This window comes from Dendrobates tinctorius, unplaced genomic scaffold (genome assembly GCF_039654945.1).
Source record: "Dendrobates tinctorius isolate UK_male_01 unplaced genomic scaffold, ASM3965494v1 ptg000060l, whole genome shotgun sequence".
Taxonomy (NCBI): Eukaryota; Metazoa; Chordata; class Amphibia; order Anura; family Dendrobatidae; genus Dendrobates; species Dendrobates tinctorius.
Window position 1 is genome coordinate 75534363 of NW_027361728.1, and position 27921 is coordinate 75562283.

The 27921-nt window shown below is 41.6% G+C and overlaps 2 protein-coding genes across 7 annotated transcripts in view; one reads left to right on the forward strand and one right to left on the reverse strand.

Moving 5' to 3' along the window:
• SIAH2 (siah E3 ubiquitin protein ligase 2) overlaps positions 1 to 8979 on the forward strand; it is a 200541-nt gene extending 191562 nt beyond the window's left edge. For 5 of the 6 annotated variants that reach the window (XM_073579066.1, XM_073579064.1, XM_073579065.1 and 2 more), the window contains 2 exons: positions 7119 to 7356; positions 8569 to 8979. In XM_073579066.1, coding sequence (XP_073435167.1) covers positions 7119 to 7356; positions 8569 to 8847 — 517 coding nt within the window. In that variant the 3' untranslated portion in view covers positions 8848 to 8979. Of the gene's footprint in view, positions 1 to 7118; positions 7357 to 8568 lie in introns of those variants that run through there. The other variant, XM_073579068.1, reaches the window with a different exon arrangement.
• Positions 8980 to 24799: 15820 nt separating this feature from the next.
• Positions 24800 to 26567, reverse strand: GPR119 (G protein-coupled receptor 119). Its single transcript, XM_073579138.1, has one exon. It carries the CDS (start codon positions 26302 to 26304, stop codon positions 25261 to 25263), a length of 1044 nt encoding a protein of 347 aa, XP_073435239.1. The 5' UTR covers positions 26305 to 26567; the 3' UTR covers positions 24800 to 25260.
• Positions 26568 to 27921: the final 1354 nt, after the last annotated feature.

Genomic DNA, 27921 nt, shown 5'->3' on the forward strand with positions numbered 1-27921 from the left:
AATAAAGTGGCAGATTTGTTAATCCCCAGGTAAAGCTCAATTAATAGACTTTGTATGTGCTTTATTGTGTTTGTACAAGAATTGTATTGGAAGTTTACATAAAAACATGATTTGAACTGAAGGGCGTAATGTCATTGATCACATTTATAAAGCAAAAATAAAGCAGAAGGATTGAATATAAGAATTATTGTATGATGAACTCTGCTGCCTTATTTTAGAATACCGGAAAAATAAGGACTTGGTGTATTTGTGGGCTGTATGGTAAATGTCATGGGGGCAGACGTCATTCTGAAAATACATCAATTAATAATCCATTCTTGGAAAGGTAGCTTCCATCTCTTACAGACATTAGCCATAGAGTACAAATAACTGCTATGGATAAACAAATAGGCCGTAATCATCCCATGGACGTAGGCTGCTTGTTCGGGTATACATCAGAAATATATTAATCTTGATGACTTAGAACATGGTCAATTTCATCAATGTGTGGCAGGAACACTTCAGACTTAGACATCAGAAAATGTATAACATGGTCCTGCTACAATACAGAAATCTCTAGGGTTAGGTTCACATGAGCATAGAAAAAAATCATCCGCTTTTCATGTAGAAAATTCGGACGATTTGTAAACCGCATGCAACTCATGCAATCGCTGCCCAATTCATTTTTGTACAGCAGCAGTTAATTAAAGTTTACAACACTAAATGCAGTTTTCTATACTAAAGAATTGCAATGTGTATGTAAAAATCTGTTCTGTGTTATTATATTTATTTTTAAAGGGAATTTGTTAGCAGCTTTTTGCTATGTAATCTGAAGACAGCAGGAGACTGAGACACAGAATTCAGGGATATGTCACTTGTCAAAGTACCTACTGTTGTTTACTAAGTGTGAAGGATTTCTCTCTGAGGGTCCCGTTACACTTAGCGATGCACCAGCGATCCCGACAACGATATGACGCGGTCAGGATCGCTGGTACATCGCTAAGTGGTCGCTAGTGAGCTGCCACACAGGCAGATCTCACCAGTGACATCGCAGCGGTTAGGGGTCACTACTTACCTGTCAGATGAGGCGATCCTGACGTCCTCCCGCCCACGTCCATGCGTCGCTCTTCGCCACAGCAGGAAGCCCAGCAGGAAGCGGCCAACGAGAAACGGCCCAGGACGTTCTCGCACGATCAGCGATAATCAGCGGGGGAGCAGGTCGGAGGTAAGTATCACACATAGCGATATCGCTGCTGCGTCACAAAACTAGTGACGTTATAGCGATATTGCTAGCGATATCGTTTAGTGTAACGGGGGCTTTAGGGTGCTTTCACTCTGCTTTCAGGCACCCGTTAGTTGGTGTCATCACTGCTTACGTCTGCCCCCCTCCCACCCTTGCAAAATGGGATTCGGATGTATGTGCCAACAGGGCCATAGACAATAATGGTGCCAGCAGAGTGAGGGTGTCCTCTGTTGTGCATCATTTTTAGGCATGAACGCCTACTGGAGGAAGACACTAATGCACTCCTGCCTCTGAGTATCCTAGAAATTCGTGAAGTTCACAACAAGAAAAACAATTTATATAGACTTGGCACACACCAAAAAGATTCTGATGCAGAAAGGTGGTTTTAATGAATTGCAGTACATACATACAGACGTTTCGGTCTAGGACCTTCATCAATGTACAATAAGTTGTACTGTGAGCTCTTAGTGACTGGGCTTTAAGGGAGACACCTAATACTGCAAGGAGGCACCTGCGGCCGTCCCACGTTGTTCTATATAACAAGTGGACGCAGTATCCACCGCGAATCCAAGGGTACCCTTGGATTCGCGGTGGATACTGCGTCCACTTGTTATATAGAACAACGTGGGACGGCCGCAGGTGCCTCCTTGCAGTATTAGGTGTCTCCCTTAAAGCCCAGTCACTAAGAGCTCACAGTACAACTTATTGTACATTGATGAAGGTCCTAGACCGAAATGTCTCTATGTATGTACTGCAATTCATTAAAACCACCTTTCTGCATCAGAATCTTTTTGGTGTGTGCCAAGTCTATATAAATTGAAGTTCACAGATTGGGATCCTACTTGTGCACCACCTCCGGTTACCAGGGTTGTGCCAACGGTTTTGTTCTAATACTCACAACAAGAAAAACGTCCTTCGTGATTGCGTGGTATACAGGTGCTTCTCACAAAATTAGAATATCATCAAAAAGTTAATTTATTTCAGTTCTTCAATAAAAAAGTGAAACTCATATATTATATAGAATCATTACAAACAGAGTGATCCATTTCAAGTGTTTATTTTTGTTAATGTTGGTGACTATGGCTTACAGCCAAAGAAAACCCAAAAGTCATTATCTCAGTAAATTAGAATAATTAACAAAAACACCTGCAAAGACTTCATAAGCATTTAAAAAGGTCTCTTAGTCTGTTTCAGTAGGCTCCACAATCATGGGGAAGACTGATGACTTGATAGATGTCCAGAAGACAGTCATTGACACGATCCACAAGGAGGGTAAGCGACAAAAGGTCATTGCTAAAGAAGCTGGCTGTTCACAGAGTGCTGTATCCAACCATATTAATGGAAAGTTGACTGGAAGGAAAAAGTGTGGTAGAAAGAGGTGCACAAGCAACTGGGATAACCGCAGCCTTGAAAGGATTGTTACGAAAAGGCCATTCAAAAATTTGTGGGAGAGTCACAAGGAGTGGACTGCTGCTGGAGTCATTGCTTGAAGAGCCACCACACACAGACGTATCCAGGACATGGGCAACAATTGTCACATTCCTTGTGTTAGGCGTCGGGTTCCTGCAGCAGCACAGCTGGAATCCAGGGCGTCACATTCTGCGGTCTCCCATTCTCCATCGACCACAGAGGAGCTTGCTCAGCAGCCCCATCATTCTCGACGCTCTGCCAGACCTGCTCTGTGGGTCTGGCTGATGCTGCCACCTTTGGGCCAGCAATAGCAATGCAGGCTGCTCAGCAGCAAACCGCTCCAGAGGCTAAGTCCTTCTGTCACTCCACTGAGCATGCTCACGAGATGATCTCCCATTGGAGATCGGGAGTCACATGCACAGGTCCTTCTCCAGATCTGATTGGTCCAACTCTGGGATCTGGAAGCTTCCGGGAGGTCCTGGCTATACAAGGTTCACATGGCCGCTCGGCCATGCGCTAGTATAGACTCTAGTTGCTGTGTGAATGGTGACGGATGTATGGACTTGCAAATGACTCTTTAAGATTCCCCTCCCTCTGATATTACGTGTGTGGATAGGGAACTAGTGATAGAGTCAGCGCCAGTCAGTGGCAAGCTACAAGCCACAGTGCACATCCTCCACAGTGCTAGCGTCCGACAGTGTGCCAGCTACGGGGCATTGTCGTATAGCGGCAGTGTCTGTCGCCGCGCTGCAGTCAGCAGTACTTCTGGGCGTCCGCCGTTGCGATGCCGCACGCACGGTAGGTCTAGACGGACGCGGGCTGTATGTCTTGGGCCAAGTCCTGTGACCAGATACCGTGCGTGCATTCCACAGAATCCTGTGACGTCAACAGGCTCGGTTTTGTACCTTACGCCTCGGCATCTCTGTGAAGGAACAGAGATCGCCCAGCGCACTCCGGGTGACGTTCAACCCGCGTGCGTAATACTGCCATATTGTGCGTCTGCCTTTACATAGCAGCAGTATAACATCGTCTGCACGGTGGACCGCAGGTGGCGAACGCACTTATTATTTATTTTTAGTGCGTTCCACCATCCCTAACACCATGTGTCAAGCCACTCATGACCAATAGACAACGCCAGAAACGTCTTACCTGGGCCAAGGAGAAAAAGAACTGGACTGTTGCTCAGTGCTCCAAGGTGTTGTTTTCAGATGAAAGTAAAGTTTGCATTTCATTTGGAAATCAAGGTCCCAGAGTCTGAAGGAAGAGTGGAGAGGCCACAATCCAAGCTGCTTGAGGTCTAGTGTGAAGTTTCCACAATCAGTGATGGTTTGGGGAGCCATGTCATTTGCTGGTATAGATCAACTGTGTTTTATCAAGACCAAAGTCAGCACAGCCGTCTACCAGGAAATTTTAGAGCACTTCATGCTGCCCTCTGCCGACAAGCTTTTTGAAGAAGGAAATTTCATTCTCCAGCAGGACTTGGCACCTGTGCACACTGCCAAAAGTACCAATACCTGGTTTACAAACAACAGTATCTCTGCTTGATTCGCCAGCAAACTCACCTGACCTTAACCCCATAGAGAATCTATGGCGTACTGTCAAGAGTGAGAGACACCAGACCCCACAATGCAGGCGAGCTGAAGGCTGCTATCAAAGCAACCTGGGGTTCCATAACACCTCTGCAGTGCCACAGGCTGATCGCCTCCATGCCACACTGCAATGATGCAGTAATTGACACAAAAGGAGCCCTGACCAAGTACTGAGTGCATTTACTGAAACTACATTTCAGTAGGCCAACATTTCAGATTTTAAAATCATTTTTGAAGCTGGTGTTATAAAGTATTCTAATTTACTGAGATAATGACTTTTGGGTTTTCATTGGCTTTAAGCCATAATCATCAACATTAACAGAAATAAACACTTGAAATAGATCACTCTGTAATGACTCTATATAATATATGAGTTTCACTCTTTGTAGAGAAAAACTGAAATAAACTTTTTGATGATATTCTAATTTTGTGAGAAGCACCTGTATATGAACTGAAACATACAAAGCCATTATTGAACTTTTACACAGCTTGTGCTACCCCATCTGAGAGCAGCATAACGTCGGGGCAGAGACCCTCATTCCAGTGATGTGTCACTTACTGGGCTGCTTGTTGTCATTTTGAAAAATTCTCTGTTTTATCTGCTGCTCTGTATAGCCCCGCCCACACCACTGCTTGGCAGCTTTCTGCCCACGTGCATTATACATAGAAAGCTGCCAATCAGTGGTGGGAGCGGGCTAATACAGAGGTCATGAATTATGCTTGACTACCAGGCAGCAGGTTTACTAGTCAACTTCTCTGGCTGATTATACTGTGATTTTATGAAAACTACAGCCATTAGCAATCAGCGCCTCTGCCACTATGTTATGCTGATTTCAGATTAGCTGGCAAAAATGTGGTGACATTCCCTTTAACACGTTGGGTTGGGTGCACAAGATTGTAGTAAATGGTGTGCACCACAGTAATTTTATGGACTCTGGATACATCTCGCAGTTTGGACTATATATGCCCCTTTGATATTTTTGCTTAATTTAATCAACTTGAATCAGTAGGCTCCATGTTTTATGACTTTAAAAAAGTATGAATTCTACAGCACTAGTGATAGATGGTCACACTACACCGCTCACAAGACAAAAAAAATTATCTCCTATCCATTGACTAGTGGAAAACTTTCTTATCATTGGAGGTCCGACCGCTGGGACTCCTAATGATCCCGAGATTGGGGCTCGGCTGAAAAAAATCATGTGCTGCACTCTGCTATTTCCAACAGTCCCAATGCTAATGAATGGAGTAGAGGTCAAGCATGCACACCTCTGTTTCTTTCCAGACCGTCCTGCTGAGCACTTTTCTCAGGGTGCAAGGGTCCTCATTTTGGGATCACTGGGGTCCCTTTGAACGCTTCATAACGTTTTGGGGGGAAATAACTTTTTAATAACCAAATAATAAACCATTTACCATTATTACCATCAAAGCCATGTCAGATTTTCAGGCTGGATATTCTACAATGATAATAAATTGCTCTGGGACATTTATAGAATTATTCTACAAAAATAAAATCCATAATCATAAAAGACAATGCAGGAAAACAGAAAATAGAGGAATATGGTGCAGGTTTTTTTTTACTTACTGTATTGTTTTTATGTCAAAATCAGAATCCTCTGAGATGGTATTAAGTAAATTCCTCTTATCCTCTTCTACGTATTCAATTCTGTTTATATCTGAAAAAGTACATTACGAAGGTTTCACCAGATCTGTTGTGTGTGTGTAGTGCGTGTGCCGGCTGGGGGGTGGTCCCTTTCGGCTGCAAGATAGACAGGAGACAGACGCAGGAATCCATTCAATCAGGTCCAACTTTATTGGGTGTCCTCTTGACATCCACAGCAAACACGAAGCTTCTGCTCCTAGACCTGGGTACCTGTCACCTCCTCCTTGCTCCTGTTTGGCGAAGACCCCTGGGTTCTTCCACCGTGGCTGCCGTTAAGCCCACGGCCACAGCGTTTCCCCCGACTAAGTCTGCCCTCTGCGACACTTACTGCTTCTTCAGTGTCCAGCCGTCCGGTACCCCAGGCCTCCTTTGTCCGGCGTTCTACAGCTGTCCTATCAGAGCAACCCCTCAGCGAGTCTCTGTCTCTCGCCTCTGTTTCTCCTGAGCTCTTCCTTTTTCCGTCCTCTTCTGAGCTCTTCTCTCTTCTGTCTCCTCCTGGGTGTCTGCCCTGCCCCTGGGACTCTTTCCTTTTATCTCCTTATTCTGGAAATCCCCTTCCCAGTCCGGTAACTCCGCCCACTATGATTCTGCAGTTTCTCTAGCCTAAAACTTGCTGTCCTTTGCGCACTACTCTATGTCTCTATCTTGTGGCCAAAACCCGGTACTACACAATCTTTCACTAATTCTAGCTGTTGTCCCCCATATATACATTCAAGCCAGAATAAAGCATTGTACACATCACTTTTTACATTTTCCCTCTTTATCAGACAGGGTCATAGGTCAGTCCACCCCCTACATGTGCACAAGTTCTAGAGAGAGAATAACAAAAAGCAGCCTATTATTTTCACACAAGAAGGGTATTAGTGAGAGACTTTGCGATGGAAAGTCAGCTATGTCCATTCTGTCTCCCACACAATAATGTTTTGCTGTAGCCTTGCCGGCAGTCAGGATGCTGCGTACCAGCTGTGTATAAGAATCTGTCACATGTAGATTCCTGTTTCTGCTAATAAGTGTCAGTGAAAACAGAATTGTCACAATATAAGAGCTGCTCCGTGTTTTTCTGAAAAGTGTCTGCTGGATGTTCCACTGGCGCCAAGTGCATGTAGGAAGTATGAAAATTGTCCTCCATACTGCACATAAATATTAATACAGAATATCTGTGGTAAGAAGCTCTTATACCGATTAGTTCCCTGCCAGATGAATGTAATGCCTTATTATGTTCTTAAATATCCAGGATAATTCTGAATCCAGTGGGAGGACAATACTCCGACAGCACAGGCAGAAGAGTACGGCGATGGCGGTGGAAGAGCCCTGACATGGTCAGTCCTTGCGTTGAGTTCAAACCAATATTTATAGCCTTGAACCATCAAGTGGGTGTCAGAATATTCGAGAAAGATCGGATTTACGTCACATTTTTGGCAATGGGGAAACAAGCAAAATTCAATGTCGGAGCAAGAAAATTGGCATCACAGGTAAATAAGCAAAATTGTAAAGCAACAATATGGCCACTTGTTGGGGGGAAGCAAAGGGGTGTACAGGGCAAAGTCATCCTTCTTGTGTGCATGAACATAGAGGATGGCAGCTCAATTCTAGTTATCCCAACAGCTTGGAAGTGGTGCACAAACTATGGGCAACAAGATGTAGTAGGAGAAGCTCACAGCTTGATTTTTGTAGGAAGACTGTCCAGATGACATATATTTTATACATTTCAATCCCTGCTCTTCCTGGACACAAGGGTTTACCTGTCAATTCCCCTCAATGATAGACAGATTTTCTTGTGTAAGTGTGATTACTCAGCTGTCAATCACTGATTACGGCCGCTCACCAGACTCTTAAGCTCAGTAAGTTCTAAGCAGGGATTTCAATGAATAAAATACAAGTTTTATTAAGTTTTTTCACAAACCAGTATATCAATCTGTTCCTCTCCCCATGCAATGTTAGGCCATGTGCACACAATGCAGATATCCAGCGGATCCGCAGCGGATTTTACCGCGCAAAAACGTTGCATATCTGCATTGTGATGTACAGTAGCATGTTAATCAATAGAAAAAAAAAAACGCTGTGCAGACACTTCAATTCTGCGCGGAAAAATCCGCAGGGCAAAAAAGTACGTGTGCACTTAGCCTTACATTCTGATGGCAGGTCAGACTGATTATTGTTTTACTGTTAATTTGTATGATTGAGCCATTTGAGACTCCTACTCATTTGGATTGCTTACCTTATGTGCTTCCTGACCTGGACTACTTTAGTTTATTTAGTTTGTGCCCCCTTGCTTTGTATTTTCACTCTTGTGGATCTCCATTCCAGTCCAGGCTAGTTTTTGGCTATACATTTGCTTTGGCAATGCATTGGACTGATTTATCCTGATGCTACATGACCAGGTAGCCCATGGCCCATGGGAACGTAGGTCCAAGACCCAAAACCAAATAACAGGACAAGTTGTCCTAGAGATAAAATATGCAATTCCTTTTTACACTTTCTGTAAATGACTAAGAACATTGACCTCCTAGGTTAGGACTATTAAGGTAGACGTTGTTCACACCAGATCGCTCAACATTAGACTAAGGAAAATCACATTATTGTGGAAACAGAAAATAACATCATCAAATTAAATGAACAACGAACGGAATGGATAGTGCTCTTAGAACAGCTTTCCTTCACAATTTTACTATTTTTATTGAAAGGTGGCGAAAAGAGACGGTGATTTACAGATGAAATCAGCAGAAGATGAAATCATGCTGCTCGCCATGAAGATCAAGTTCCTGAGTTTGCTGAATAAATGTCACAAATGTCTGCATTTCCGGTCTAAACAGCAGTGGGACAGAGTCCAGCCGTCCTCCTTTCTGGTGGCTCAGGCGCAGAGGCTGATCTACCTCTGCAGTGCTTGTAACATTAACAAGGATGTCTGCTCATCAATCCGGGAGATCTTAAGCAATTATGTACCTTGTGATATATGCAATTAGAAGTAGTTCACATGCTCATCACATGCTCGATTCCTAGCACAAGTCATGTAGTGTAATATTTTACATGCGATTTAGGCGGATTTTCAAACATTTTTAACAGTAATTAAAATTTCATTGATTTCTTTCATTTTATTTGATATTTTTTCTTTTATTGCTCTAAATAAATTGTTATCCCTCAACCATCCCAGTTGAGTTCCCTATCACACGCAGACTAGAGCGGAGAGGAAATTGTAGAACACAGAGGAAACCCATACAAACGTAAAAGTTCTGGGCAGATGTTGCCCCTGACCATATTTGGCCCCAGGCCCCATGATGACTGAGTCATTTATATGTCATTTACTCATTGTGGCACCAACAGGACTTCTCCCATTTGACCACTTTTCCATTATTTTTTTTTTTAGTCCAAGGTCCACAATCATATGAAAGGTACTTAAAGGGAACCGGTCACATGAAAAAAAAAAATATTAACCTGCAGATGTGGGGTTAATCTGCAGGCTAATAGTGTTCTGAACCTGCCTAGAGCTCAAGATGGAACTAAGAAGAGAGACACCTAGTGTTAATAAACTCTGCAAGTTTGCTGAAATGACAGTAACCATTTAAAGGGGTTGTCCAGGCAGAAATGAAAAGTCTGCAGTTGCCCAATGTGAATGCAGACCGCCGGATCATGATTCCCCTGTATTTCATAAGCAGACAGGACCACATGTAAGTAATTTGCACACTTGCAATCACATGCCGACTTTACTCATCCAGCATCTCTCAATAGAAGAGAATTGAGAGACACCAGATGAGTCTAGTCAGCATGTGACCACAAGTATGAAAATTACGTACATGCAGCCCCGTGACTGCCAACCCACACGGGGTATACAGGGGAATCACATACGGTCAAGATTCTTCACTTTGCAGTTAAATAAAGTGACTGCAGACTTTTAATTTCAGCCGGACAACCATTTAAATAATATGCCTATCTATTGGAAGTTCACAATTTTACAGCTTTTATATAGATAGAATCCACATAAAAAGTTGGGTAACTTTGTTAATACATTGCTGTGGGCTACGGGCATCTCCAGAACCATCAGAGCCATGCCAAGTACTGGCATGGCTGTGACAGGCCGGCGCACCATGTGACCTTGCCTGTATAAAGGCTGGATCATGGATTGGGCCGCTGTTCTGTTCCTCCTGCTCTGTCTGTGTGGTTCTCTGTGCCTGAAAAGCCTGTTCCTGTATGCCAAAGCAGCATTATGTAGACTGCCTTGACAGCCTTTTGCTCTGTGCCATAAAAACTTGTTGCTCTGTGGCAAATAATCCTATAGCTCTATGCCATAGAAATCTTGTACTCTGTGGCAAAAAATCCTATTGCTCTGTTGCATAAAAAGCTTGTTTTCTGTGGCAAAAAAATACAATTGCTCTGCGCCATGTAAACCTTGTTCTCTGACAAAAATACTACAGCTTTGTGCCATATAAACCTTGTTCTCTGTGGCAAAAAATCCTATTGCGCTGTTGCATATCCTGTTGTATAGGGTATTGGTGCACTCACAAGAAATCGCGCAACAAACTGAGGGGTCAAGTTTTTCCTATTAGCCCTTACAAAAATAAAAAAATTGGGCTAAAACAACATTTGAGCATTAAAAATGTAATTATTCATTGATCAACATGTTCACTGCACCCCTAGATGAATTCATTGAGGTCGTAATTTGTAAAATAACATCTTTTATGGGGGGTTTATGCTGTTCTGGTATCTCAGGGGCTCTGCCAATGTGACATGGCACCCTCAAACCATTCCAGCAAAATCTGAACTCCAATATGGCGCTTCTTCCCTTTTGAGCTTTGCACTGTGCTTCAAAAGTAGTTTTCAGCCACATATGGGGTATGAGACATTGCACAACAAATTGTTTGTTCCATTTTCTCTTGTTAACCTTGTGAAAATGAAATTTGGTACAAAACCCAACATTTTTTAGGGAAAATTTTATCTTTTCATTTTCAGAGTTACGTATAAACTTCTGTGAAGCACCTGGGAGTTCAAGGTGCTCACCACACATCTAGATAAATTCCAGGAGGTGTCACTTGTGTGGAGTTCCCACTGTTTAGGCACATCAGAGGCTCTCCAAACCAACATGGTGTCCACTAACTATTACAGGCAATTTTGCTTTCACAAATTCAAATGGCACTCCTTCCCTTCCGAACCCTGCCATGCACCCAAACAGTAGTTTTCCAACACATATGGGATCTCAGCGTACTCAGGAAAAATTGCACAACAAATTGTATAATGCAATTTCTCCTGTTACCCTTGTAAAAATAAAAAAAATGGCGCTAAAACAACATTTTTCTGGTAGTATTCCTTAGCTCAGCATTTAAACTTGTGAAGCACCTGGGGTTTCATGGTGCTCACCACACATCTCGATACATTTCTTGCTGGGTCTAGTTTCCAAAACAGGGTCACTTGTTGGGGGGGGTTCCTCTGTTTAGACACATTAAGGGCTCTTCAAACGTGACATAGCATCCGCTCTCGATTCCAGACATTTTTTATTTCAAAGAGTCAAACAGTGCTCCGTCCCTTCTAATTCCTGCAGTGGGCTCAAACAGTAGTTTTCCCCCACATATGTGGTATTGGCATTCTAAGGAAAAAATTGCACAACAAATTTTGAGGTCGATTTTCTCCTGTTACCCTTGTGAAAATAAAAAAATTTGGGCTAGAAGAACATTTTTGTTTGAAAAATGTGATCAATTTATTTTCACAGTTCTACGTTATAAACTTTTGTGAAGGACCTGGGTGTTCAAGATGCTCACCACGCATCTAAATACATTCCTTGAGGGGTTTAGTTTCCAAAATCAGGGGCCTCTCTTCCGAACCCTGCTGTGTGCCCAAACAGTAGTATTCCCCCATAAATGATGTATCGGCGTACTCAGTACAAATTGCACAACAAATTTTGGGGTCCATCTTCTCTTGTTAAATGTGAAATTGATGATCAAATTTAAACCCTTCTAACTTCCTAACAAAAAAAAAAAATTATGTTTAAAAAATGATGCTGATATAAAGTAGACATGTGGTAAATGTTATTTTTTAACTATTTTGTGTGACATAACTCTTGGATTTAAGGGCATAAGAATTTAAAAAGTGAAAAGTTTGAAAATTGCAACATTTTCCACATTTTCATCAAATTTCCAATATTTTCCAAAATAAATGCAAGTCATATCAAACAAATTTTATCGCTATCATGAAGTACAATATGTCGCAAGAAAAAAAATTCTATCATGAAGTACAATATGTTACAAGAAAAAAAATCCTCACTCGGATCCGTTGAAGAGTTCCAGAGTTATTACCACATAATTTCACACTGGTCAGAATTGTAAGATTTTACCTGGTCATGAAGGGGAAAACTGGCTTAGGTGTGAAAGGGTTAAAGCAAACTGGCTATTGAATGCCTTTCTAGGGATAGGTACTGAATTTATCAAAAATACAAGCATCAAAAATGGGAGTAACCTAATAATTTCCAGCTCCACAATCTAAATTCTGCTCATTGTTTATGGAGACAACAACTTATTAGGCACAACTATGGCATTTTAGTGGAGCACCTCTAAGGTAGGAGAACTGTTATGGCTCATACTCACTTGCGAGAGACTCGTACGATTCTCATGTGTGCCTCTCGCATGAAAACCTGGCACTGTCGCCGGCACTCGGACCGGAGCGTGCGGCTGCATAGAAATACATGTAGCCGCACACTCAAGTCTGAGTGCCGGTGGCAGTGCCAGGTTTTCATGCGAGAGACTCATATGAGAATCGTGTGAGTCTCGCAAGTGAGGATGAGCCCTTAGTTTTACACACATAAAATAATTGTACACACATAAGATAATTGTAAATCATCTGATCATGTTCTATTGTACAAAATGAGCCAGCAAGAAATACTAAGTGATTTTAACTATGAAGCCAACACAAATCCAAAACCTGACCTGGACTGCAAGGCTATGTTCACACGTTGCGTTTTTGAAGCTTTTTTTATGCAAATGTTCAGCTGCGTTTTACAGTACCAGCAACGTCTGAGATTTCAAAAATCTCATGTACATACCTTGGTTTTTCTTTCCAGACTGTTTTGGCAAAGAGCTGTGTTTTTACAAAATGTATCACGTAATTTCAGCATTTTTCACCCATTGACGGCAATACACAGTGTGCAGAATTATTAGGCAAATGAGTATTTTGATCACATCATCCTTTTTATACATGTTGTCCTACTTCAAGCTGTGTAGGCTTGAAAGCCAACTGCCAATTATGTAAATCAGGTGATTTGCATCTCTGTAATGAGGAGGGGTGTGGTCTAATGACATCAACACCCTATATAAGGTGTGCTTAATTATTAGGCAACTTCCTTTCCTTTGGCAAAATGGGTCAGAAGAGAGATTTGACGGACTCTGAAAAGTCAAAAATTGTGAGATTTCTTGCAGAGGGATGCAGCAGTCTTGAAATTGCCAAACTTTTGAAGCGTGATCACCGAACAATCAAGCGTTTCATGGCAAATATCCAACAGGGTCGCAAGAAGGGTGTTGATAAAAAAAAAGGCGCAAAATAACTGCCCATGAATTGAGGAAAATCATCCGTGAAGCTGCCAAGATGACATTTGCCACTAGTTTTGCCATATTTCAGAGCTGCAACGTTACTAGAGTATCAAAAAGCACAAGGTGTGCCATACTCAGGGACATGGCCGAGGTAAGGAAGGCTGGAAAACGACCACCTTTGAACAAGAAACATAAGATAAAATGTCAAGACTGGGCCAAGAAATATCTTAAGACTGATTTTTCTAAGGTTTTATGGACTGATGAAATGAAAGCGACTCTTGATGGGCCAGATGGATGGGCCTGAGGCTGGATCAGTAAAGGGCAGACAGCTCCACTCCAACTCAGACACCAGCAAGGTGGAGGTGGGGTACTGGTATGGGCTGGTATCATCAAAGATGAACTTGTGGGACCTTTTCGGGTTGAGGATGGAGTGAAGCTCAACTCCCAGACCTACTACCAGTTTCTGGAAGACACCCTCAAGCAGTGGTACAGGAAGAGGTCGGTATCGTTCAAGAAAAACATGATTTTCATGCAGGACAATGCTCCATCACATGCATCCAAATACTCCACAGCGTGGCTGGCCAGTAAAGGTCTAAAAGAAGAAAAAATAATGACATGGCCCCCTTGTTCACCTGATCTGAACCCCATAGAGAACCTGTAGTCCCTCATAAAATGTGAGATCTATAGGGAGGGAAAACAGTACACCTCTCAGAACAGTGTTTTGGAGGCTGTGGTGGCAGCTGCACGCAATGTTGATCGTAAACAGATCAAGCAACTTAAGAATCTCTGGATGGAAGGCTTTTGAGTGTCATCGTAAAGAAAGGTGGCTATATTGGTCACTGATCACTTTTTTTTGTTTTTGAATGTCAGAAATGTTTATTTCTAAATTTTGTGTTGTTATATTGGTTTACCTGGTGAAAATAAACAAGTGAGATGGGTATATATTTGGTTTTTATTAAGTTGCCTAATAAATCTGCACAGTAATAGTTACCTGCACAAACAGATATCCTCCTAAGATAGCCAAATCTAAAAAAACCCACTCCAACTTCCAAAAATATTAAGCATTGATATTTATGAGTCTTTTGGGTTGATTGAGAACATAGTTGTTGTTCAATAATAAAAAGAATCCTCTCAAATACAACTTGACTAATAATTCTGCACACAGTGTAGGTAGTGCAGAAAATGCTGAAAAAACCCTGACAAAAACGCAGCAATAAAAATGCAGCAAAAATTATCCAAAAACTAAGCAAAACCTGCTTTTTATAAGGAGCTTAGATTTTGTATAAAACCCGCCCAGCAAAAACGCAATGTGAACATAGCCTAAGACAGGCCAAGAAGTTGTAAAAGAAATCTGATACAAACGTATTTAAACACTTACTTAAGTTTTATGAGGATTTTATATGTAGTATTTACTCCAAATGGTGTACAAAGTAATCACACACACTGTAAATTACATTTTCTCTGACCTTTTTTTGCACTCCGTGTCACCTGCTATATTTATTTATGACTCAGGAATATAATTGGAAAGCCGTAGTACTGACCAGTGACCAGCTTACTTGCAGTCAGTCAGTAGTCGCTAATAGACAGTTGTGCTCTCACTTTCTTTGCAGTTCTGAGGTTCGTCACAGCGAACCTCAGAACTGAAAAAGCACAATTGTTAACAATTCCGAAAAGAGGGAAGAATAGGAAGCATTTAAGGAAACCAGGATGGATGAACACAGAACTTAAGCACATGCTAAAATGGAAGAAAAATATGTTTACAAAATGGTAAGAGGTAGGCACATCTAAAAAAGAATAGAATTCTGTCTGCAGAACCTGCAGGGCACAAATCATATTATCTAAAGCTGACTAAAGCTGACAATGAATTGAGGCTTGCAAGAGATGTCAAAAGCAATAATAAAGGATATTGGGATATGTCAAAAGTAAAAGAAAAGTCAAAGATGTTATAGGATTTTTACAGGATGAAAATGATAAAATGGTAAGACAGGATGTTGAGAAGGTCGAACTTTTATAAATTCCTATTTTGCATCTGTTTTCTCTCAGAAAGGAAATGTAACATCAACTGTTCTTCACTGTCCTATTAAGGGAATAGAAGAATCCAGGATATCTATAAACAGAAAGATAGTGAGGAAACACTTAGCTAACCTAAATGAATTCAAGTCTCCAGGTCCAGATGAATTACACCCCAGAGTACTGAAGGAGATAGCAGAAGAAATTTTTGAACCCCTCTCCATAATCTTTGAAAATTCTTGGAGAACAGGATAAGTCCCAGAAGACTGGAGAAGAGCAAATGTTGTTCCTATCTTCAAAAAGGGGAAGAAGGTGGACCCAGGCAACTATAGGCCGGTGAGTCTGACTTCTCTACCAGCAAAGATCTTTGAACAAATTATTAAACAACATGTATGTCAGTACCTGGATAAGAATGAAGTGATTAAACAGATTCAGCATGGGTTTGTACAGTTGTGGCCAAAAGTATTGACACCCCTGCAATTCTGTCAGATAATACTCAGTTTCTTCCTGAAAATGATTGCAAACACAAATTCTTTGGTATTATTATCTTCATTTAATTTGTCTTAAATGAAAAAACACAAAAGAGAATGAAGCAAAACATTGATCATTTCACACAAAACTCCAAAAATGAGCCAGACAAAAGTATTGGCACCCTCAGCCTAATACTTGGTTGCACAACCTTTAGCCAAAATAACTGCGACCAACCGCTTCCAGTAACCATCAATGAGTTTCTTACAATGCTCTGCTGGAATTTTAGACCATTCTTCTTTGGCAAACTGCTCCAGGTCCCTGATATTTGAAGGGTGCCTTCTCCAAACTGCCATTTTTAGATCTCTCCACAGGTGTTCTATGGGATTCAGGTCTGGACTCATTGCTGGCCACCTTAGAGGTCTCCAGTGCTTTTTCTCAAACCATTTTCTAGTGCTTTTTGAAGTGTGTTTTGGGTCACTGTCCTGCTGGAAGACCCATGACCTCTGAGGGAGACCCAGCTTTCTCACACTGGGCCCTACATTATGCTGCAAAATTTGTTGGTAGTCTTCAGACTTCATAATGCCATGCACACGGTCAAGCAGTCCAGTGCCAGAGGCAGCAAAGCAACCCCAAAACATCAGGGAACCTCCGCCATGTTTGACTGTAGGGACCGTGTTCTTTTCTTTGAATGCCTCTTTTTTTCTCCTGTAAACTCTATGTTGATGCCTTTGCCCAAAAAGCTCTACTTTTGTCTCATCTGACCAGAGAACATTCTTCCAAAATGTTTTAGGCTTTTTCAGGTAAGTTTTGGCAAACTCCAGCCTGGCTTTTTATGTCTCGGGGTAAGAAGTGGGGTCTTCCTGTGTCTCCTACCATACAGTCCCTTTTCATTCAGACGCCGACGGATAGTACGGGTTGACACTGTTGTACCCTCGGACTGCAGGGCAGCTTGAACTTGTTTGGATGTTAGTCAAGGTTCTTTATCCAACATCCACACAATCTTCGTTGAAATCTCTTGTCAATTTTTCTTTTCCGTCCACATCTAGGGAGGTTAGCCACAGTGCCATGGGCTGTAAACTTCTTGATGACACTGCGCACGGTAGACACAGGAACATTCAGGTCTTTGGAGATGGACTTGTAGCCTTGAGATTGCTCATGCTTCCTCACAATTTGGTTTCTCAAGTCATCAGACAGTTTTTTGGTCTTCTTTCTTTTCTCCATGCTCAATGTGGTACACACAAGGACACAGGACAGAGGTTGAGTCAACTTTAATCCATGTCAACTGGCTGCAAATGTGATTTAGTTATTGCCAACACCTGTTAGGTGCCACAGGTAAGTTACAGGTGCTGTTAATTACACAAATTAGAGAAGCTTCACATGATTTTTCGAACAGTGCCAATACTTTTGTCCACCCTCTTTTTTATGTTTGGTGTGGAATTATATACAAATTTGGCTTTAGGACAATTTTTTTGTGTTTTTTCATTTAAGACAAATTAAATGAAGATAATAATACCAAAGAATTTGTGTTTACAATCATTTTCTGGAAGAAACTGAGTATTATCTGACAGAATTGCAGGGGTGTCAATACTTTTGGCCACAACTGTAACTAATAAGTCATGTCAGACTAGCTTAATTTCCTTCTATGACAGAATCACTGATTGGGTGGATCAAGGAAATGCTGTAGATATAGTATATCTTGACTTCAGCAAAGCATTTGACAAAGTATCTCATGCAATCCTTATTGAAAAAAATGACTAAATATGGAATGGACAAGGCAACTGTTAGGTGGATTCATAACTGGCTTAGTGATCGGACCCAAAGAGTGGTCGTAAATGGCTGCACATCCAGTTGGAAGAATGTCTCAAGTGGGGTACCACAGGGCTCTGTCCTGGGCCCTGTATTGTTCAACATCTTTATCAACGATTTAGATGAAGGAATTGAGGGTAACCTGATTAAATTTGCTGATGACACAAAGCTACGAGGGATAGCTAATACTAGAGAAGAGAGAGAGAGGATTCAAAAAGATATAAATAAACTGGAGAAGTGGGCAGCAACTAACAGAATGGCTTTTAACAGGGAAAAATGCAAAGTACAACATCTAGGCAATACAAATGAAAAAAGCATATACAGAATGGGAGGAATAGGGCTAAGCAACAGCACATGTGAAAAAGACTTGGGTATACTAATAGATCACAGACTGAATATGAGTCAACAGTGTGATGCAGCAGCAAAAAAGGCAAATGCAATTCTAGGATGTATTAACAGAAGTATACAGTCTAGATCACGTGAAGTCATTATTTCCCTCTACTCCTCTTTGGTCAGACCTCATCTGGAATATTGTGTCCAGTTTTGGGCACCACATTTTAAAAAAGACATCAACAAACTGGAGGAATTGAGGGTAACCTGATTATATTTGCTGATGACACAAAGCTACGAGGGATAGCTAATACTAGAGAAGAGAGAGAGAGGATTCAAAAAGATATAAATAAACTGGAGAAGTGGGCAGCAACTAACAGAATGGCTTTTAACAGGGAAAAATGCAAAGTACTACATCTGGGCAATAAAAATGAAAAAAGCATATACAGAATGGGAGGAATAGGGCTAAGCAACAGCACATGTGAAAAAGACTTGGGTATACTAATAGATCACAGACTGAATATGAGTCAACAGTGTGATGCAGCAGCAAAAAAGGCAAATGCAATTCTAGGATGTATTAACAGAAGTATACAGTCTAGATCACGTGAAGTCATTATTTCCCTCTACTCCTCTTTGGTCAGACCTCATCTGGAATATTGTGTCCAGTTTTGGGCACCACATTTTAAAAAAGACAACAAACTGGAGCAAGTTGAGAAAAGAGCGACCAGAATGGTGACCGGTCTGCAAACCCTGTCTTATGAGGAAAGGTTGCAGGATTTGGGAATGTTTAGTTTGCAAAAGAGAAGACTGAGAGGAGACTTAATAGCTGTCTACAAATATCTAAAGGGCTGTCACATTGTAGAAGGATCAACTTTATTCTCATTTGCACAAGGAAAGACTAGAAGCAATGGGATGAAACTGAATGGGAGGAGACACAGATTAGATATTAGAAAAAACTTTTTGACAGTTAGAGTGATCAATGAGTGGAACAAGCTGCCACGAAAAGTGGTGAGTTCTCCCTCAATGGAAGTCTTCAAACAGAGGCTGGACAGATATCTGACTGGGATGATTTAGCGAATCCTGCTTTGAGCAGGGGGTTGGACCAGATGGCCCAGGAGGTCCCTGCCAACTCTACGATTCTATGATTCTATGATTCTAAGTGAGAGCAGCTCAATGGTGACCACTGATTGACTGCAGGGCTCACATGGCATACAAATGTCACATTAGCCCGGACATTGACTTTGCCGGAATGGCACTGGCATGGAAGGTGAGTATAGGGCAGTTTTAGCTTACATTAGGGAATGTAGTATGTAGAAGGGGTTGTCCAAATTGTGGACATCAACTTTTAGCTTATAATACTTTCATTATTTAACCCAATGTTCTTGACAATAAAGACATGCCTGACAATATTAAATACAACTTTAAGTATGATGACATACAAAGCTTAACAGAAATCAAACCAAAACCTTAGCCCCCACCCTACCAGTTCCTTGTAGACAGTTTACAAACACCTAGGTAGTCTGACTCCATTTGGTATTCTCGCATCAAGCACCACTCACCAAACAATTACTGCATATCCAGCTTCAAGCACCCTTCTGTCAGGGGCAGCACAGTGGCTCAGTGGTTAGCACTGCAGCCTTGCAGTCCTGGGTTCAAACCCCACCGACAACATCTGCAAGGAGTTTGTGTGGGTTTCCTCCGGGTTCTCCGGTTTCCTCCCACATGCCAAAGACATACTGATAGGGAATTTAGATTGTGAGCCCCATTGGGGACAGTGATGATAATGTCTGTAAAGCGCTGTGGAACTAATGGCGCTATATAAATGTGTAAAATAAATAAATATTACCCTATATCCAGCTTATCATCTTTATCTGTTCCCCCAGTATATGCACATCCAGTTCTTCTCTTCCATGCAGGGCTATTCAGAAAAGTCGCCATTCTTTTTCTTCACAGCTGCTTGCTGGACCTGATGATAATGCACCAAGCTGGCAGACATCTACAAGCCACACTCAAGGCTCATGAGCCACATGGAGTTCTCAAGCTACAGGTTAGGGAACACTGCTCTACACAGTAGCTACAGAAAGGAGAGAAGGGCATTTTCTTTTTCCCCTGTGTGCTGCTGCTTGCTTATTTGTCAACCTCATGTGGTTGAGGAAGTACACGTTCCCAGAGAGTCTGTTACTACGGTCGGGGTCACACTTGCGAGAAACTCAAACGAGTCTCTCGCATCAATACCCGGCACTGCCGCCGACACTCGTACCGGAGTGTGCGGCTGCATAGAAATACAGGCTATAACAAAGTAAGTTGATCTGTTTTGAATGCTGATGCCACCCTCTTTTAAATTGGTTTTGCTTCGGGGGAAAAAGGGATCATCTCACTTTTGGCTTTCGCACATCTACATTGTATTGAAGCATGATGCTGTCTCAACACCAATATTGTTACATTTCTGGTAATATCTCCGCACCCAGAGGAAAAATGTAAAAATCTAAACTGAAAATTCCAACATTTTGAGACTTTTTTACTCATCAAAATAGTGATATAATAAAAAAAAAATAAAAAACTGGTCATTTTGTGATGACACATCATCCTTAAAGTTTAACAGAAAAAAACCTAATCGACCCCTCATAATTTCTCCCCCTTTTATGATCTTATCCCTAAAGTGTAAGTCTCAGAACAAATATTTTACCCATTGCGTTACAGATCCAAAGCCCTTGTATATATATATATATATTAAACCTTTGGATTTTTTTTCACTCATTTTAAAATGAGTGCAGTTTTTCCCTTGTGTATGAATGGGGCTGGGTAAATCATATTAAATAGCATTTGCTGTTTAGGAATGTGCACCAAACTCAATAGAAGTACTTATTATGTAAAACATTAGACTTCATTCACATTTTGTATATCTTGAAGCAAAATCTATTGGCGTAAAATTACCCATTCATTAAGGTATGTGCTCTTCTTTATGAGTTTGGTACATCTTTCAGCTGCCATACAGTATGCCGGCATCAAAATTGTATGAACATTTTTGGGTTAATTTTGGACATAAATTAGAATCAAATTTTTGGGCTTTGCTTTGCCAAACTATTTGCAATGGCTCTTTCCACTTTTTAAAAAGTTGGTGGAGCTGGCATAAAAACGTCAAAGTTTCAAGATTTTTGTGCAACTACTATTTATGGAAAAAACTTAGAAAAAATTCTGTCAATTTTACACCAGATTTCTGGGCAAGAAGTTTGATGAATTGGCCCCTTTGTGTACATAGGAGAAATGATATCATGGCTAGAATCTATTAGGAAATACCAGCTTGACAATTGAATAGCCTTCCATGTTCTAGGTTAGTGGCTTTTTCCTGGTTTATATTAAAGGTCCCAAACAGGGTCGCCCTCCATGATGTCTGCATCCCCTACTAGGACAGATGGTAAGCATGTTGACATGATGGCAATAAAATCTGCATCGATCTATGAATCCAATTCTTTATGTGATTCAGACTGTTAATAAAATGTATCTGCTTGCATGAGCTATTTTTACAGACTTTGAAAAAAAACACAACATACACTCTATGCTCACCGGTGGTTTGTATGCGTGACTAATGAACTTCATCAGTTTAAGTCTCATATATATATCTAACTGTAAAGGAGCAATAAAGATCTTCTGTTTTCTATATTTAAAAAAAACAATGTTAAGACTGGTTTCACATTTGCGTTTTTTAGCGCTGGAAAAAAACGCACACCTGCGCATGCGGTTTTTCCCCTATATTTAACATGGGTGCGCATACCTGCGCGCTGGTAAGCGCATGTATGCGATTTTCATGCGCTGCGTTTTTTTGGGGTGTGCGTTGGGATTTTCCAGACGCAGCATGTTGCATTTTTTGGCCCTGCAAAAAAGCGCATGCGCACATATGCGCACGTTTTGCGCTAAAAATGGCCATTATAGCCTATGGATGTGCATATGTGCGCACTGGCATGCTCATGTATGCGTTTTTTTGCATATGCGTTTTTTTTTTTTAAACCATGGAATTTAGGGGTTTGGGTTAGAGTTAGGGTTAGTTAAGGGGGTTTAGGGTTAGGGTTATGGTCAGGGTCAGGGTTAGGGTTGGGGTTTGGGTCAGGGTTAGGGTTAAGTATGGTTTTGTTAAGGATTAGGGTCATGGTTAGGGTCAGGATTAGGGTTAAGTATGGTTTTGTTAAGGGTTAGGGTCAGGGTTAGGGTTAGGGTTAGGGTCAGGGTTAGGGTTAGGGTTAGGGTTAGGGTCAGGGTTAGGGTCAGGATTAGGGTTAAGTATGGTTTTGTTAAGGGTTAGGGTCAGGGTTAGGGTTAGGGTTAGGGTCAGGGTTAGGGTCAGGATTAGGGTTAAGTATGGTTTGGTTAAGGGTTAGGGTCAGGGTTAGGGTTAGGGTCAGGGTTAGGGTTAAGTATGGTTTTGTTAAGGGTTAGGGTCAGGGTTAGGGTTAGGGTTAGGGTCAGGGTTAGGGTTAGGGTTAGGGTCAGGGTTAGGGTTAGGGTTAGTTAGGGTTTAGGGTTTGGGTTAGGGTTAAGTATGATTTGGTTAAGGGTTAGGGTCAGGGTTAGGGTTAGGGTCAGGGTTAGGGTTAGTAAAGTCATGGTTTGGGTAGTGTGAGGGGCCACCTAAAAATGTTGGAAAAAAACGCAAACGCGGTAAAAACGCGCTAAAAACGCATACAAACGCATAAAAACGCTGCGTTTTTTTCATGCATGCTCATAAAAATGCTTGAAAAAAACGCAGCAGTTGTATGCTTATGTATGCGTTTTTTCAATGCGTTTTTTTGCGGGAAAAACGCACTGCAAAAAAAAGCAAGTGTGAAACTAGCCTAACAAAGCCTTATATTGTCTTTGGTCCTTTAAAAATTCATATCGGATATAATCCATCATCTTACCGATTTGCTTAAATAATGCAAAATCATGTAGAAATTGGGCAAAATACGCAAGAACCCCCAAGTAAAATACTCTTTGATGGTCAATAGTGTATGTCACAGAGGAACAGATGCATAAAATAAAATGAGAAAAAAATTGCATTTTTTCCTGTGTTCAAACAAGCCCTGAAAATACAGAGTGACATTATATATATATATATATATATATATATATATACAGTCATGGCCAAAAGTATTGACACCCCTGCAATTCTGTCAGATAATACTCAGTTTCTTCCTGAAAATGATTGCAAACACAAATTCTTTGGTATTATTATCTTCATTTAATTTGTCTTAAATGAAAAAACACAAAAAGAATTGTCCTAAAGCCAAATTGGATATAATTCCACATCAAACATAACAAAGAGGGTGGACAAAAGTATTGGCACTGTTCGAAAAATCATGTGAAGCTTCTCTAGTTTGTGTAATTAACAGCACCTATAACTTACCTGTGGCACCTAACAGGTGTTGGCAATAACTAAATCACACTTGCAGCCAGTTGACATGGATTAAAGTTGACTCAACCTCTGTCTTGTGTCCTTGTGTGTACCACATTGAGCATGGAGAAAAGAAAGAAGACCAAAGAACTGTCTGAGGACTTGAGAAACCAAATTGTGAGGAAGCATGAGCAATCTCAAGGCTACAAGTCCATCTCCAAAGACCTGAATGTTCCTGTGTCTACCGTGCGCAGTGTCATCAAGAAGTTTAAAGCCCATGGCACTGTGACTAACCTCCCTAGATGTGGACGGAAAAGAAAAATTGACAAGAGATTTCAAAGCAAGATTGTGCGGATGTTGGATAAAGAACCTCCACTAACATCCAAACAAGTTCAAGCTGCCCTGCAGTCCAAGGGTACAACGGTGTCAACCCGTACTATCCGTCGGCGTCTGAATGAAAAGGGACTGTATGGTAGGAGACCCAGGAAGACTCCACTTCTTACCCCGAGACGTAAAAAAGCCAGGCTGGAGTTTGCCAAAACTTACCTGAAGAAGCCTAAAACATTTTGGAAGAATGTTCTTTGGTCAGATGAGACAAAAGTAGAGCTTTTAGGGCAAAAGCATCAACATAGAGTTTACAGGAGGAAAAAGAGGCATTCAAAGAAAAGTACATGGTCCCTACAGTCAAGCATGGCGGAGGTTCCCTGATGTTTTGGGGTTGCTTTGCTGCCTCTGGCACTGGACTGCTTGACCGTGTGCATGGCATTATGAAGTCAAAAGACTACCAACAAATTTTGCAGCATAATTTAGGGCCCAGTGTGAGAAAGCTGGGTCTACCTCAGAGGTCATGGGTCTTCCAGCAGGACAATAACCCAAAACACACTTCAAAAAGCACTAGAAAATGGTTTGAGAGAAAGCACTGGAGACTTCTAAGGTGGCCAGCAATGAGTCCAGACCTGAATCCCATAGAACACCTGTGGAGAGATCTAAAAATGGCAGTTTGGAGAAGGCACCCTTCAAATATCAGGGACCTGGAGTAGTTTGCCAAAGAAGAATGGTCTAAAATTCCAGCAGAGCATTGTAAGAAACTCATTGATGGTTACCGGAAGCAGTTGGTCGCAGTTATTTTGGCTAAAGGTTGTGCAACCAAGTATTAGGCTGAGGGTGCCAATACTTTTGTCCGGCCCATTTTTGGAGTTTTGTGTGAAATGATCAATGTTTTGCTTTTTGCTTCATTCTCTTTTGCGTTTTTTTATTTAAGACAAATTAAATGAAGATAATAATACCAAAGAATTTGTGTTTGCAATCATTTTCAGGAAGAAACTGAATATTATCTGACAGAATTGCAGGGGTGTCAATACTTTTGGCCATGACTGTATATATATATATATACACTGTACACACACACACACACACACACACATGTACATACACATACACACATGCATACGAATCATAGAACTGCCCTTCACCTGCATGGAAATACAGCACTGAAATAAACTGTATCTTGCAAAATGTGATTCATAACAAAAGGAAAGCAGAATATTAACAACTAAGAAAAAACGTCCTTAGATTTTAGAGTTGTTCCACACTGTAAATATCGGTAGGCAATCCAAGCTTGATATCTGAAAAAGGGCTGGAACATTTTTGGCACAGAAACACACTTGTACTGCATTACAAGACTGGACACCCTGAATATAACAAGTCTATACCACCAGTACTAATACCAATGTGGGCAACCTGTGGCTCCAGGATCAAAATAGGGGCATGATATGTTCCCTGCATCAAAAGTATAGCAGAAGCTACATTATGTCTCCCAGCCTGTAGTGAAGAATCTTGGGCTTATCTTTGATGGTCAGAAGGATATCACTATTATTTGCCACACTTCAGGATGCGCCCTTACAATATTCACCATTGCATGTTAAAATGGATAGGTTATGACCAGCGTCTCCAGATATTTGGGCCAGTGTTGAGTTTTCATGGATGGCTGCTCCTCCAATATTGGTGAACTGGACTAATGCTAAGCCCTGGGGCTTCACCTTCCTCCTTCTGCAGATGACATGCTGGTATAGGTAACTTCTTATGTCTCTACAATAGAAGGTATAGATGATAGGGTTAAGAAGGGAGTTTGCTTCCCCCAATACAAATAAAATATCCTTTAGTAAGTCCACAAGCTTGCAGGAGGTGCAGGTGGCTTGGATGATTCCAGTGATGTAGTAAGGACTCCATGAGAGGGTGAAGCACACAATGACTATAAGAACTGTCCTTGCTGCCTTGAAGTGTGATGAATGTGCTGGGTGGTTGCTGGGAAGACCACTAATAGCCCTTGTCCTTTGGATCCTTTTATGGTGGAAATAGGCTATCCTTCCAACAGCCATGTGGAGACACACAATAGTCACTAAGGCTGGCAGGAAAATAACGAAGCATAGGACATACAGATAGTCACTTTTTGCTGCATAGAAGAGTCCACAGATTCCAGTGTAATTGTTGTGCTGCAGTGAGGGGGCTATTAAGGGCATGTGGCCAACAAAGAAGGAGACCACCCACAGCACTGCCAGAGAAATGCCAACACACTTACCATTCATGATCTTAATGTAGTATAGAGGCATCTTCACAGCCAGGTATCTGTCCAAGGAGATTAAGAGTAGAGTCAACATGGACCCAATGCAAGGGGTGACTGTGAAGCATAACCTCAACAGACAGAAGAAAAGGTTCTTGTCAAAGTCCTCATCAAAGATGTCATCTAGGGCTTCCATGATGCACATAAGTCCCACCAGCAGGTCTGCAGCAGCCAGGTTCAGGATGAAGATGTAACTCTTGCAGCGCTTTTTCTTCAGCAGCTTGGACAAGATGACAATGACCGGAATATTGGCAGCTGGGATGAGGATACTGAGCAGAATGTGGAGAGCAGCATATATGGAGCTGGACATCTTCTGAGACAGGTGACCTGAGAGCCCTACAAGTACTTTCCATCTCCCATCCTCACGTTAATCCTACCAGTGCTGCCAAGTTTTCTTCTTGATGCATCTTTCTCTAATAGTGTAGGGGGCATCCAGCAGACCCTGGTGGTGGGAGCTCTGGTTGGATAAAAGGGGCTCTGCTTGGCTTCCATTGCTTGGTTGCTTTTCTGTGGCTTGTCTAGGTGAGCTCTGTCCCATTACTCTGCAATCCCTGTTAGTAGAAAGCTGCAGAGCAGCTCTGTGTAGTCAGAGCAGAGGAGTGGTTATAGGACTGTGGCTGCGGGGGAGGACCAGGCGGATATACAAGGATTAATCCTGAAAGAGGGGATGAGTCAGGGGGCTACATATGTCCTCAGTGACAGTGACATCCCTCCCAGCCTCCTGCCTGTGCTGCCCCTCACTATGTACTAATGGCTTCAGCACCCAGGACAGCACCTGCCAACACATCTGGTGGATCTAAGTTTGCCTAGGTGTATCATTATTGCAGGAGGACAATCATGTGTCAGATCTTTGCATTACTGGAAACTGTCTCATAGTGTGATACTGGAATCCCTCACACATACTTGTAGTTGCAGTCAGAATATTTTATGAATGGCTTTAACCATTTGTGAAAGTGTCCTTGCTTAATATTAAAATGGAGCATTATAACTATAATACTGACTGTAATTTCAGGAGGATTCGGTCATTCTGACATGGATTTACAAATTACGTACACCATCCTTATCATATGTATCTAAGAGATGTTCTTAATCATGTAGTTTATAGCAAGAAATCTGGCGACAGATAAGGATTTCCCAGATCAAGACTTAAAGGGTTGTTCAACCATTAATGACCTGTCCTGAGGACAGGTTATCAAATATCAGATTAGTGGGGGTCTGACACCCGGCCTCCTCACCGATCAGCTTTTCTCAGTACGGCTGGAAGTTAGCAATGGCAGAGCAGAAGAGCACATCTTCATCAGCCATATAGTAACGGCTGTGGGATCCTGGCATCCATCACTATTGGAATGAATGACAGCAAGCTGCATTACCCAGTAGTGGCCACCACACAGCTGACATAAATGTGCTTTTCAGCTCATCGGCTGCAAACAGTCAATTACCACCGACACTGAGAACAGCTGATCTGTGGGGGTGCAGGGTGGTGGACTACCATCAATCTGATATTGATGAACTATGCAGACGATAGGTCATCAATACATTATTAGTGGAACAAATCTTTAATTCTAATGCTCTTTTCCAATTCATACCATGATAATTGTGCAAAGCAATAGATTGTATTGGCATCTAATGTCTGTCTACATATTATGAATAAGAAGTTGTAAGGTGGCCATCAACATTAGATTCAATGCTTATTCCCAAGTTTACAACATGTTAAGTGATCTCTTATCCAAAGGGTAGGTGCAAAACTTGTGGATCAGCTGCGGGTCTGATCACTGATGTCATGAATGGGCTCTGAAATGCCCCAACAGAATGCACGAGGAGTGTTGGTCATGCATGGCCACCGCTCCATTCATTCAATGGGACTGCTAGAGACAGACAAGCAATGTGGCTCTGTGTATTCAGAGCCCTGTTCTCAGGATCATTTATT